Source organism: Oncorhynchus gorbuscha, linkage group LG19 (assembly GCF_021184085.1).
Source record: "Oncorhynchus gorbuscha isolate QuinsamMale2020 ecotype Even-year linkage group LG19, OgorEven_v1.0, whole genome shotgun sequence".
Classification (NCBI taxonomy): domain Eukaryota; kingdom Metazoa; phylum Chordata; class Actinopteri; order Salmoniformes; family Salmonidae; genus Oncorhynchus; species Oncorhynchus gorbuscha.
Window position 1 is genome coordinate 1502227 of NC_060191.1, and position 12160 is coordinate 1514386.

Sequence of the window (12160 nt, forward strand, 5' to 3'; positions counted from 1 at the left end):
ACATCACAAGCGATGTTCTCCCTGGCTAAATAGACAGGGAGAACATCTCCCAGTAGGTTAGACAGGTTCTGTCTCCCAGTAGGTTAGATGGTAGTGGTTATTGAAACCTTCCATCACCATGCCGGAAAAAACTATTCAATTGTGTTTAGGATTTTTTTAAATGTGTATTATTATTATTTTTTTAACCTTTGTTTAACTAGGCAAGTCAGTTAAGAACAAATTCTTATTTTCAATGACGGCCTAGGAACAGTGGGTTAACTGCCTGTTCAGGGGCAGAACGACAGATTTGTACCTTGTCAGCTCGGGGGTTTGAACTTGCAACCTTCCGGTTATGAGTCCAACGCGCTAACCACTAGGCTACCCTGCCGCCCCATGGGGAATATGGTGGGAGGTATAGAACAAACTGTGGGTGGTCGATGGACCAGAGCAGCCCGGTGGAAACTCACGTTGTCCCAGATGACAACATACCTGGGCTGCTCTGGTCCACCCCTCTGCTCAGCTGGAATGAGGATGCCGTGTAGTGTGTCCAGGAATGTGATGAGAAGGGTGGTGTTGTAGGGACTACGGTTGGCATGGTGATGGCTGATGCCTTGCTGGCTAACGGCTGCACACATGGTGATATTCCCTCCACGCTGTCCAGGGACATTCACAATGGCACGGTGGCCAATAATGTTCCGTCCCCGTCCCCTTCTAGAGCAGTCAATATGGTGAGGCACAATACACTGGATTACAGTACTGTAATGTGTCTATACAGTGCTGATATGATAGTAAATTCACAGTATAGTACTTACTTGCTCATATTCATAGTGCTGTTCTTTAACCCTCTCTGATGGCAACCTGTAGACCTGTTTCATCAGGATTCAGTTGCTCTGTAATACACGGTCCAATGTAGACAAGCCCACCTGTTGAATGTTACTGAATATTATGTTGTCTGAAATGGATGTGGTTCTGGATGTCTGGTAGGCTAATGGCATTGTTTGCCACCAACACGGTCTCCTGTTCTGGTGTGAACAGCCGGTGTCTTCCACTATGGCCTGGCCGTCTCTCAGCTCTGCAGAAGATCCACAAATATGATGACATTACTGTAACGTTGGGCAACAATCACTGAGTAACATAGGCCTACTGGTATGTCGGACTGCAGTATACATACAGAGCATAGTGTAGATGGTAGGTAACTTACCGGTTGTCATTTCTGAATGTACGGATGATAGATGCAACTGTGTAGCAGCTCAGGTTGGGCTGAACTCTCTGCCCAGCCTCCCTCATACTCAACCCATGGTTGAGCACATGGTCAACCAATGTGGCCCTGATCTCATCTGAGACAACTGTCCTTCCTCGTCCTCTTCCTCCTCTTCCTCTCACTCCTTCACCTCTAGCTCTTGCTTCACCATTGACTTCCATTTTCCATTGACTTCCATCTCATCTGTGGCCTTTTATAGCACTAAAGCTCTGATTTCTAAGTGAACAATTCAGCAACTAGTGTTTACACCTGTGAGGAGTGGGTGTAGCCAATTGGTTTATAGAGCTTGCAATTTTGCAGACTTGGTTTAAGGATTTGGTACATGAGTTTCAGGTTTCGGTGATTGTGTTTCAAGTTCCAATTTTAGTGTGTAAACAATTGGGAAAAAGTAATGTCATTCTCAAGCATCTGCTCAGTGAACTGTGTCTGTTCCCCTCAGGACGTGTGGTGTGATGACCTTGTTGGCTGCGCCTGGTCCAACAGCTGCCCTGCTTGGCCTGGTAGTGTTTCCAAATGCTGTGTTGGACCCACTGATTGGTAGCAGCCAATTGCAGCTGGTGATTAGGTTAAGGACTGAAACAATGGTTCTGTCTCCCAGTAGGTTAGATGGTAGTGGTTATTGAAATGAAGTGCAGAACATGTTGGAATGGCTTTAGGGTAATATAGGAGCTCCAGGGGGGGTTTATAATGTAAACAGCTCAGCAGACTGGAGGCTGTGGTTAGCCTAGTGGGTGTGTGTCTGGCCTGAAGCTGTTTGAAAGGGAAGCTGGTACCTGATACAGGATCAGAGGGTACTAGCTGAATGGAGACAACACCATTGACAGGCAGCCATGCATAGTTATCACTTCTGGAACACACACAAACATATACAAGCAAAATTACACACAAATCCTACACTCATACAAATGCACAGCTATTGTAATAATGTATATTTTAATGACAACTGCACTCCACAAACCAAAACAGCAAAGTAAATATGTCTCCTTGTTTGTCTGTGCTGTTTCTTTGACCACGCCTCAGGCTTATACAACCACTGAATTGTATAGTGTCTGTGCACGTCATGTTTGTGAAGCCTGAATGTTAATGTAACATACAGTACTTCCATCCACTACAGCTCTGAGGCTGCTAGCCCCGGGGGAGTGGAGAGTAGGACTGTAGTGTATAGATCTGCCTGTATTACAGTATAGACTTGTTATCTCTCCCTGGTGCAATGCAGCATTGTATTCTGTGGGCAGAAGATGTGTGTGTATCCTCGCTGTGCACAATAGGTGGTGTTGTATATTGGTGTCCAATTTCAATATTCTGGTGCATCGTGGGCAACGGAGCGGGACACGACTAAATTGAGAAGGGGCCGCTGGTGTCCATGGAAGCAGGTATCAGCGTATTAGTTCAATAAGGTGTGGGTCTTCCTCATGACACAGGGCAACCTAGAGAACGTCATTTTTACATTTACATTTACGTCATTTAGCAGACGCTCTTATCCAGAGCGACTTACAAATTGGTGCATTCATCACTGCAGAAACACATCACATTGATGAGCTCTTGGGAAATGAAGTCCCATGTAGGGACTGACCACAGAACATGGAGGAGAGGCACACAGCAGAAAACCTAAAACGGCATTAACTACCATTGTTGCTGAGTGGGAGGGGGACAGCGGTAAGATGAGGGCTAGGGTAGGGTTTCCACTAGATAGCACAGCCACAAAGTCAAAATTGTCTAATTGTCTGTAAAAAAATATAGAAATAGGCAGAGTTTATGACTTTGTGGCTGTGGTAACTACAGTGACGGCCATCTGGTAGGTAGCCAGGTTACATTTACATTTAAGTCATTTAGCAGACGCTCTTATCCAGAGCGACTTACAAATTGGTGCATTCACCTTATGACATCCAGTGGAACAACCACTTTACAATAGTGCATCTAAATATTTTAAGGGGGGTGAGAAGGATTACTTTATCCTATCCTAGGTATTCCTTAAAGAGGTGGGGTTTCAGGTGTCTCCGGAAGGTGGTGATTGACTCCGCTGTCCTGGCGTCGTGAGGGAGTTTGTTCCACCATTGGGGAGCCAGAGCAGCGAACAGTTTTGACTGGGTTGAGCGGGTACTGTACTTCCTCAGTGGTAGGGAGGCGAGCAGGCCAGAGGTGGATGAACGCAGTGCCCTTATTTGGGTGTAGGGCCTGATCAGAGCCTGGAGGTACTGAGGTGCCGTTCCCCTCACAGCTCCGTAGGCAAGCACCATGGTCTTGTAGCGGATGCGAGCTTCAACTGGAAGCCAGTGGAGAGAGCGGAGGAGCGGGGTGACGTGAGAGAACTTGGGAAGGTTGAACACTAGACGGGCTGCGGCGTTCTGGATGAGTTGTAGGGGTTTAATGGCACAGGCAGGGAGCCCAGCCAACAGCGAGTTGCAGTATTCCAGACGGGAGATGACAAGTGCCTGGATTAGGACCTGCGCCGCTTCCTGTGTGAGGCAGGGTCGTACTCTGCGGATGTTGTAGAGCATCATTTAGAAAGACTTCTGCCCAAGTCGTTGCCCAAGTCGTTGCCTCTCCTTGTTCGGGCGGTGCTCGGCGGTCGACGTCACTGGTCTTCTAGCCATTATTGATCCATTTTTCATTTTCCATTGGTTTTGTCTTGTCTTCCTACACAACTGGTTTCAATTCCATTCATTACCTGTTCTGTATTTAACCCCGTTTCCCCTCATGTCTTTGTCAGAGATGGTTTGTTACTATTATCGTGTTGTTTGTATTGGTGCGCGTCGGGTTCTCGTACCCACTTTGTTTGTGTATTTTTTCATGTTTTTTACATCATTAAACTACTCCATTTTACCAAGATAAATTCTCCTGCACCTGACCTCCATGCCACCTATACACACACCGTGGACAACGTTAGAGCAGTGAAAGAAGACATGACTTTAAAACATTGCCATGGCATTTATTTCAACATGATAACAAACCATTTACTGTAGAAGTGTTGATTTAGAGTAGTTATACTAAAACATGTGAACTGTTAAACTTAATGTAAAAAAATGCCTTCATGAAGTATTTATAAAACCAGTAACATTGTTATAACTGAGATGAAGATTGGTAGTGTAAAACATATAAAATATGTTGAGATGAAGCTAAGTCTGATTATGTAGTGATATACAGCCAAGGGAGATTGACAGGTCTATGAGCCTCTATAGGTACATGGGGCCTTATGGAAGTGTTCTTCAATTCTGGCCCTGGGGTCACACACACTGTAATCAATCCCATCAAAATCCTCTGGTGTGTCAGTGCTGGAATGGAACTAAAGCCTGCACACCCTGTGGGTCACTAGGACCAGGATTGAAGAACCCTGCCTTATAGACTGCATAAGACATCTTATAGAGTGTCTATGAAGCCATATGTAGTTCCTATGAGGCAGGTGTGTTGTTGGCTGCAGTCCTCTGCTCGCTGAGGGTGTTTGCCACGTAGCCAATCAGAGTCATGTATTCCTGGAAGCTGACTTTCCCATCTTTGTTCTCGTCCAATCCCTTACGCATCTCCTTCACTGCAGAGGAACTATCTGTTCCCTATGAGGTGAGAGGGGGAGAGAGGAAGAGAGTGGGGAGAGAGAAAGAGTATCATTAAAGATTGCTTCCCCTAGAACACCTGGTGCTGATTTGCATTATGACTAGGGTTGAGGCTCGGGTGTAACCGGGACGCGAACACAAACCTAGGGTCACGGCTCGAGTTTAACCAGGACGTGGACACAAATCTAGGGTCATGGCTCGAGTTTAACCAGGACGTGGACACAAATCTAGGGTCATGGCTCGAGTTTAACCAGGACGTGGACACAAATCTAAGGTCTTGGCTCGAGTTTAACCAGGACGTGGACACAAACCTAGGGTCTTGGCTCGAGTTTAACCAGGACGTGGACACAAACCTAGGGTCATGGCTCGAGTTTAACCAGGACGTGGACACAAACCTAGGGTCATGGCTCGAGTTTAACCAGGACGTGGACACAAACCTAGGGTCATGGCTCGAGTTTAACCAGGACGTGGACACAAACCTAGGGTCTTGGCTCGAGTTTAACCAGGACGTGGACACAAACCTAGGGTCATGGCTCGAGTTTAACCAGGACGTGGACACAAACCTAGGGTCTTGGCTCGAGTTTAACCAGGACGTGGACACAAATCTAGGGTCAGAGTTGAGGAGTAGTGATACAAGGATAGGTGGAACTTACAGTCATGACATTGCCGAGCTGTTTATTGACGAGGCCCTGGAAGTCCTTATCTCCGAGACTGCCCTTCCCTTTGGCAGACTTCAGATACACTCCTACCACTGTCTGGATGGCCGACTCCATAGCTACTGGGAGAGAGGAGGATGGGGGGGTGCAGAAACTCAAACGTTTAGACAATTGAATGCAGCAACTGTTTCACTGGAACTGTTAAGACAAGGTACACTCTTAGAAAAAAAGGGTTCCTAAAGAGTTATTTGGCTGTCCCCATAGGAAAATATTTTTTGATTCCACATAGAAAACTCTGTGGAAAGGGTTCTACCTGGAACCAAATGGTTTCGAACTGGAAAAAAAAGGTTATTCAATGGGGACAGCTGAAGAACCCTTTTAGGTTCTAGATAGTGCTTTTACACCTGCATTGTTTGCTGTTTGGGGTTTTAGGCTGGGTTTCTGTACAGCACTTTGAGATATCAGCTGATGTACGAAGGGCTATATAAATAAATTTAATTTGATTTGATAGTACCTTTTTATCTAAGAGTGTAGAAAGAGGACACCAGAATAGAGGAAAGAATGGAAGAGAGGTGAGGTGAGGTAAACAAAGGAAACTAAGGAAACTAAGGAAAGGATAGAGAGGGGGGGAGTCTGAGGTAAACAAAGGAAACTAAGGAAAGGAGAGAGAGAGAGAGAGAGAGAGACGGTAAGAGTCTGAGGTAAACTAAGGAAACTAAGGAAAGGATAGGAGAGAGAGGGGGGGGAGTCTGAGGTAAACAAAGGAAACTAAGGAAACTAAGGAAAGGATAGAGAGAGAGGGGGGGTCTGAGGTAAACAAAGGAAACTAAGGAAACTAAGGAAAGGATAGAGAGAGAGGGGGGAGTCTGAGGTAAACAAAGGAAACTAAGGAAAGGATAGAGAGAGAGGGGGGGTCTGAGGTAAACAAAGGAAACTAAGGAAAGGAGAGAGAGAGAGAGAGAGAGAGAGAGAGGAGAGAGAGAGAAGGGGGGGAGAAGGAGTCTGAGGTAAACAATGGGAGCTGTGATGTCTGATGGAGAGAGGGATACCTGATCACCATAAGCCAGCAAAAGGCTATGGGTTCACATTACTACAGCTGAGACCTGTGTTACACTCTCCAATATATATATATATATATATATATATATATATAGCTACCCTACCCCCTCTACAGTATCTCTAACCCCTTCTCTTTTAACATTAGGGTGATGTCCTGAGGGTAGGTCGGGTGATGTCCTGAGGGTAGGTCAGGTGATGTCCTGAGGGTAGGTCAGGTGATGTCCTGAGGGTAGGTCGGGTGATGTCCTGAGGGTAGGTCGGGTGATGTCCTGAGGGTAGGTTGGGTGATGTCCTGAAGAGGGTAATGATGATGGGTGATGTCCTGAGGGTAGGTCAGGTGAAGTCCTGAGGGTAGGTTGGGTGATGTCCTGAGGAGGGTAATGATGATGGGTGATGTCCTGAGGGTAGGTAGGGTGATGTCCTGAGGAGGGTAATGATGATGGGTGATGTCCTGAGGGTAGGTAGGGTGATGTCCTGATGAGGGTAATGATGTTGGGTGATGTCCTGAGGAGGGTAATGATGACGGGTGATGTCCTGATGAGGGGAATGATGATGGGTGATGTACTGATGAGGGTAACCCTAGAGCCCCGACCCACAGGTAAATCTCCCATCTGACAATATCACACCTGAATGCACACACACCAAAATGCACACGCATTCCCACAAATACACACACCTGTCCCCTGGGCCTAGGCCAATTAGGACTGCTCTTACATTAGCCTAATTAGTGGGTGAGTGAGAGCAGAACACACCCATGGTCTGATGCCAGGTGTAGGATTCTGTTTCATATCCCACCTTGATGCCACACATACACACACTATCCTGTTTGAGTTGCGCTGTAACTAACACATTAACCAACCACAGACCCACACCACTGGACATCTGTCATCATCTTCATCCCTCATCACTATTTCACCAGCCTGCGGGTGTCCCGAGCGAGACATCTTCTACGCACACCGCCCATAATTAGGAGACGCTGTGTGCGGTCCTCTGTAGCTCAGTTGGTAAAGCATGGTGCCAGTAACGCCAGGGTAGTGGGTTTGTATGCACACATGACTAAGTCACTTTGGATAAAACAGTGCTAAATGGTATATATTATTATAATCAGGGATGGGCACCTGAACCCCTTTTGTAGACCCGCGGATCAATTTCCACACATTTTTCAGGAACTCAGTCAGGGTCTTAACTTACTGTTGAGAGTTACAATAGTAGAACAGACAAGGTGACGTTTCTATATGTGGTTGTGCATCAGCAGTTTCTCTTGTTATGTCAGTCACTCAATTAGCCATGTCAGCTAAACATGTTATATTGGTAAATGAGTGTAGCGGCCAGCTATCTAAACATGTTATATTGGTGAATGAGTGTAGCGGCCAGCTATCTAAACATGTTATATTGGTGAATGAGTGTAGCGGCCAGCTATCTAAACATGTTATATTGGTGAATGAGTGTAGCGGCCAGCTATCTAAACATGTTATATTGGTAAATGAGTGTAGCGGCCAGCTATCTAAACATGTTATATTGGTAAATGAGTGTAGCGGCCAGCTATCTAAACATGTTATATTGGTAAATGAGTGTAGCGGCCAGCTATCTAAACATGTTATATTGGTGAATGAGTGTAGCGGCCAGCTATCTAAACATGTTATATTGGTAAATGAGTGTAGCGGCCAGCTATCTAAACATGTTATATTGGTAAATGAGTGTAAATGAGTGCCAGCTATCTAAACATGTTATATTGGTAAATGAGTGTAGCGGCCAGCTATCTAAACATGTTATATTGGTAAATGAGTGTAGCGGCCAGCTATCTAAACATGTTATATTGGTAAATGAGTGTAGCGGCCAGCTATCTAAACATGTTATATTGGTAAATGAGTGTAGCGGCCAGCTATCTAAACATGTTATATTGGTAAATGAGTGTAGCGGCCAGCTATCTAAACATGTTATATTGGTGAATGAGTGTAGCGGCCAGCTATCTAAACATGTTATATTGGTAAATGAGTGTAGCGGCCAGCTATCTAAACGTGTAGTAATCATGGTCAAATTACCGACCGGCACCCCCATGGATAATCAGATGAAATTAATATTAAAAACAGAAAACATTGGTCCCATGGCAAGTGTAGAATCGCAGGAAATTCACTCAAAGAATTTTGTTTAGGGCCCCCAAAAGGCTGGCTCTGACTGCATGTGGGTATGGATGTGGGTACGCAGACAGAGTTCAATAAAGTGACACTAGTTTGGTGTTTTATGTTTGAAGCAATGACTTGGGAAAACCAGGTCAGCTCAGGCTCCATCAATACTTTAAATATATTTGTTCAAATTGAACCTTTATTTAACTAGGCAAGTCAGTTAAGAACAAATCATTATTTACAATGACGGTCTACACCGGCCAAACCCGGGCGATGCTGGGCCAAGTGTGCACCGCCCTTTGGGACTCCCAATCACGGACGGTTGTGATACGGCCCGGAATCAAACCAGGTTGTCTGTAGTGACACCTCAAGTACTGAGATGCAGGGCCCTAGACCGCTGTGCCACTCGGGAGACAGACATGTTTAATTGATGTTTAATACACCCCATTACGAATTTGCGTTCACATCCAACGTGTTTAAGAAAAGTTAGGAGTTACTCAACTATTCAACGTTATTTAGGTAGTCTACACAAATGACTCTGGAAGCTGAATAATGTTTATATGTGTTGACATGACATCTCAGTTGAATCTAACAACTTGTTTCCATAGCTAAGCAGCGTACAATAGGGGCATGTATCTGGGTGGTAGACTTGATCTGACTGTAGTTCATTTCCTCCTGTATTCCACTAGGAGACAATGTTCAGGCAGGAAGTGTAGGACTGTGGCTTCACTTTTTATTCCAACATACCTCTATGTTTAGGTTAATGGCATGACGTTGAAACTATGACGTTGAAACTATGACGGTGTAAAATATGTCCAATCAAATATGAAACTCAACGTAACTTCATACATATTGAATATGATGAAAACTATTATTTATGTTTTTAAGTGGAATTCAACAGGATTTCAGCTTATACATAGTTCTGATTATTATGTTGGAATTAGATTGATGTACTGTAACAACCTTTGTCAGGTTAAGTCAATGTATTTAGGTTGAAGTTTTACCCACATGTCAATGCTTCAAATGCTGGTTGACTTCTTTCAAAATGTTCCATGTTGATTCACGTCACAATATGTTGGCAAATAATGTTGAAACAACGTTAATTCAACTAGTGTGTGCCAAGTGGATAGTGTGTTCTATAAAGCATTGTGGGTTATACCTGGCTTGACCTGGGATGTCAGGGCTTGCAGGTGATCATCAACCTGAAAATGTAGATATCTTTCTCCTTTCCGAACACATTTAGGGGGTAGATACAATCATGTGGCAGCCTGAATATGGCGAGAGAACTTGCTTCAGTCTAATCAGGATACTTTAGAGAGCGTTGGGTGGGTCAAAGCAAAGTTTGAGAACCACTGCTACAGGCCTAACTACATAAATGGGCAGACTTTCACACAATAGCTTATTTAGAGCCACGTCTACTCACTCTCTCCATGCCTATGAACTGTGAGAAGCTCGTTTCAGTGGACTCGTTTCACCTGCATGAGCTTTGATTATTTCGATGGCCAACCAGAATCAATCAGCGGGGATGTGATGTGTTCAATAACTTACCAGGTGTGACTGGCTCACTTCCGCAACCATACCTGCATGGTGCTGTCAACGCCGTTTGCCACAAGCCATTTCTCCCCGCGCTATTAAATACACCTTGGGTTGTCATTCGACTCACTATACCAACGTCTTACCGTTCGTTAATCATTCAGTGTGAGCTGTCCTAGCTGCTGTTACACAGGGCCACGGTCGGTGTTGAGGTTGTAGACAGACTCGAACGAATGTCATTGTCCACAAGCTTGTAACTACAATAACTACCGAACCGTTCACTCTTCGGCTCGTGCATAATTTGAGACGATTGTGGGTAGCCTGCCCCCACCCCACAGCCTTTAGCCGAACTAATACGGTCGATTTGTAGTGGTCCCGAAGTAAGACTGACAGACGCGCCTTCTGGTTTGTCCTGAATTGTAAAGGGGTTGAGGATTGGGTTACCGACAAGGAGAAGCCGATCCCTGTGCTATCATGCTAGGTGGGTTTCGGACAATAGATCCGCTCGCAAACGATACATTATTCATGTTCGAACGGAGGAACATTTTCTGGGAGGCCCATTTGGATCCATCAACGCAATGGCCTGTTTGAGTCAACGGAACTTTAGACAAACAGGCTAGGCTACATACTTCAGTTACTTTATCTACTCACCGTTAGATTGTGAATGAGAAAAACACAAATGTGCTCAATGTCAATGATCTTGTCCAGGTTCTCTCTGTGTCTCTCAGGCACTCTTCTCAAGGCTCAAACTTGATCAACTAGTTGCACTGAAAAGAATCTCTTCCGTGATAGAATTTTTCTTCACCAAACTTTTTTGTATTGTGTCACAGAAGGGCGTGTGCCTGGGAAAGGGGGCCGTGTGCCTGGGAAAGAGCAAGGGAGATAGACGAAGGGGGAAGGGCTGCCAACAGATTCATTTTCTGTTAACTACTCTTTACGATATGAAAAGTTGATTTGAACCTTCTGTACAACTAGTGGGTCAGGCGGCATCCCACGGGCTGAATCATATCGCGTGATTTCTGAGGATTTTCTCGATTATACCGACTGATTGGTTCTGAATGGGGTTAATAACTACTCTATAGTTTGCTAGTTATTTTATTTTAAGGTTTACAATAATGGTTTATTGTAGACTATATGTTGTATTTAGATTTTCTTTAAAATTTGTAGCCATAATATGGTAAACTTAGGTATGCTATTATGAACCCTCCACAAAACGTTAAAAGTTACTTAAAAATTACTTTCCACAGATCAATGTTAGGGATGGCTCAAATATTTTAGCCACCACATTGCATCAGCATCTTGAGTGAGCAAGTGTGAACAGGCAATAAGGTGTGTTTGTCTGCATGGTAGTAGACCAAGTCATATTTCCACCACACCCTTAAAGTCAACATCAGTTCGAGTTTATTCAACCACATTGCTCAGAAACACAAACCATAATGAATAATTATTCACAAAGCAAGGAGTCATGTAGAACTCACAGACAGATTCATTAAGAACATATTCACAGCCATGTTTTTAGTCAGTTTATTTACATGTAGGCTACATTCTCCCGTGGCATGTATTCATGGATGCCAAGGGAAGCCAGGCTTCCCCAAGAAATTGACAAAAAAACAAGATAAAATAATGTATATTTTGTCTCTCTGTGTTTCATATGTTTTTTCCCTTCAATTCACAAGAGGTTGAATGGATCTCACCGGAGAAAGCAACCAAGCGAGCGAAACAGTGCCCCTCTGTCTCTGTATGTGTAGCCCATCTATCTGAGGCTGTCTAGTCAAAAAGAGAATATTGTTGCCGCCTGTAGCATTGAATGCAAGGGAAGCCAGTGAGCATTTGGACTCCCTTGATAAAAAAAAATTACACAATGAAAGCCAATCAGCGATGAGATAAACTAAGTAAACACAGCCGTGAATGGTCCTGGCCCAGCCTGTCAAGGGAAGCCAGTTTAGATTTGGCTTCACACCAATCACGTCACATCAAAAGCCAAAAAACTTGAATTGTTGC

The 12160-nt window shown here is 44.5% G+C and overlaps 1 protein-coding gene across 2 annotated transcripts; it reads right to left on the reverse strand.

Moving 5' to 3' along the window:
* Positions 1-4148: 4148 nt before the first annotated feature.
* Positions 4149-11030, reverse strand: LOC124006009 (protein S100-A16-like). Of its 2 annotated transcripts, none has more exons than XM_046315668.1 (3): positions 10811-11030; positions 5442-5566; positions 4149-4788 (listed from the first exon to the last, which is right to left on the reverse strand). In XM_046315668.1, exons 2-3 carry the CDS (start codon positions 5559-5561, stop codon positions 4630-4632), a joined length of 279 nt encoding a protein of 92 aa, XP_046171624.1. In that variant the 5' UTR covers positions 5562-5566; positions 10811-11030; the 3' UTR covers positions 4149-4629. The 2 variants fall into 2 exon arrangements, with proteins under 2 accessions (XP_046171624.1, XP_046171623.1); XM_046315667.1 differs by having other exon boundaries at positions 5442-5563; positions 10811-11028.
* Positions 11031-12160: the final 1130 nt, after the last annotated feature.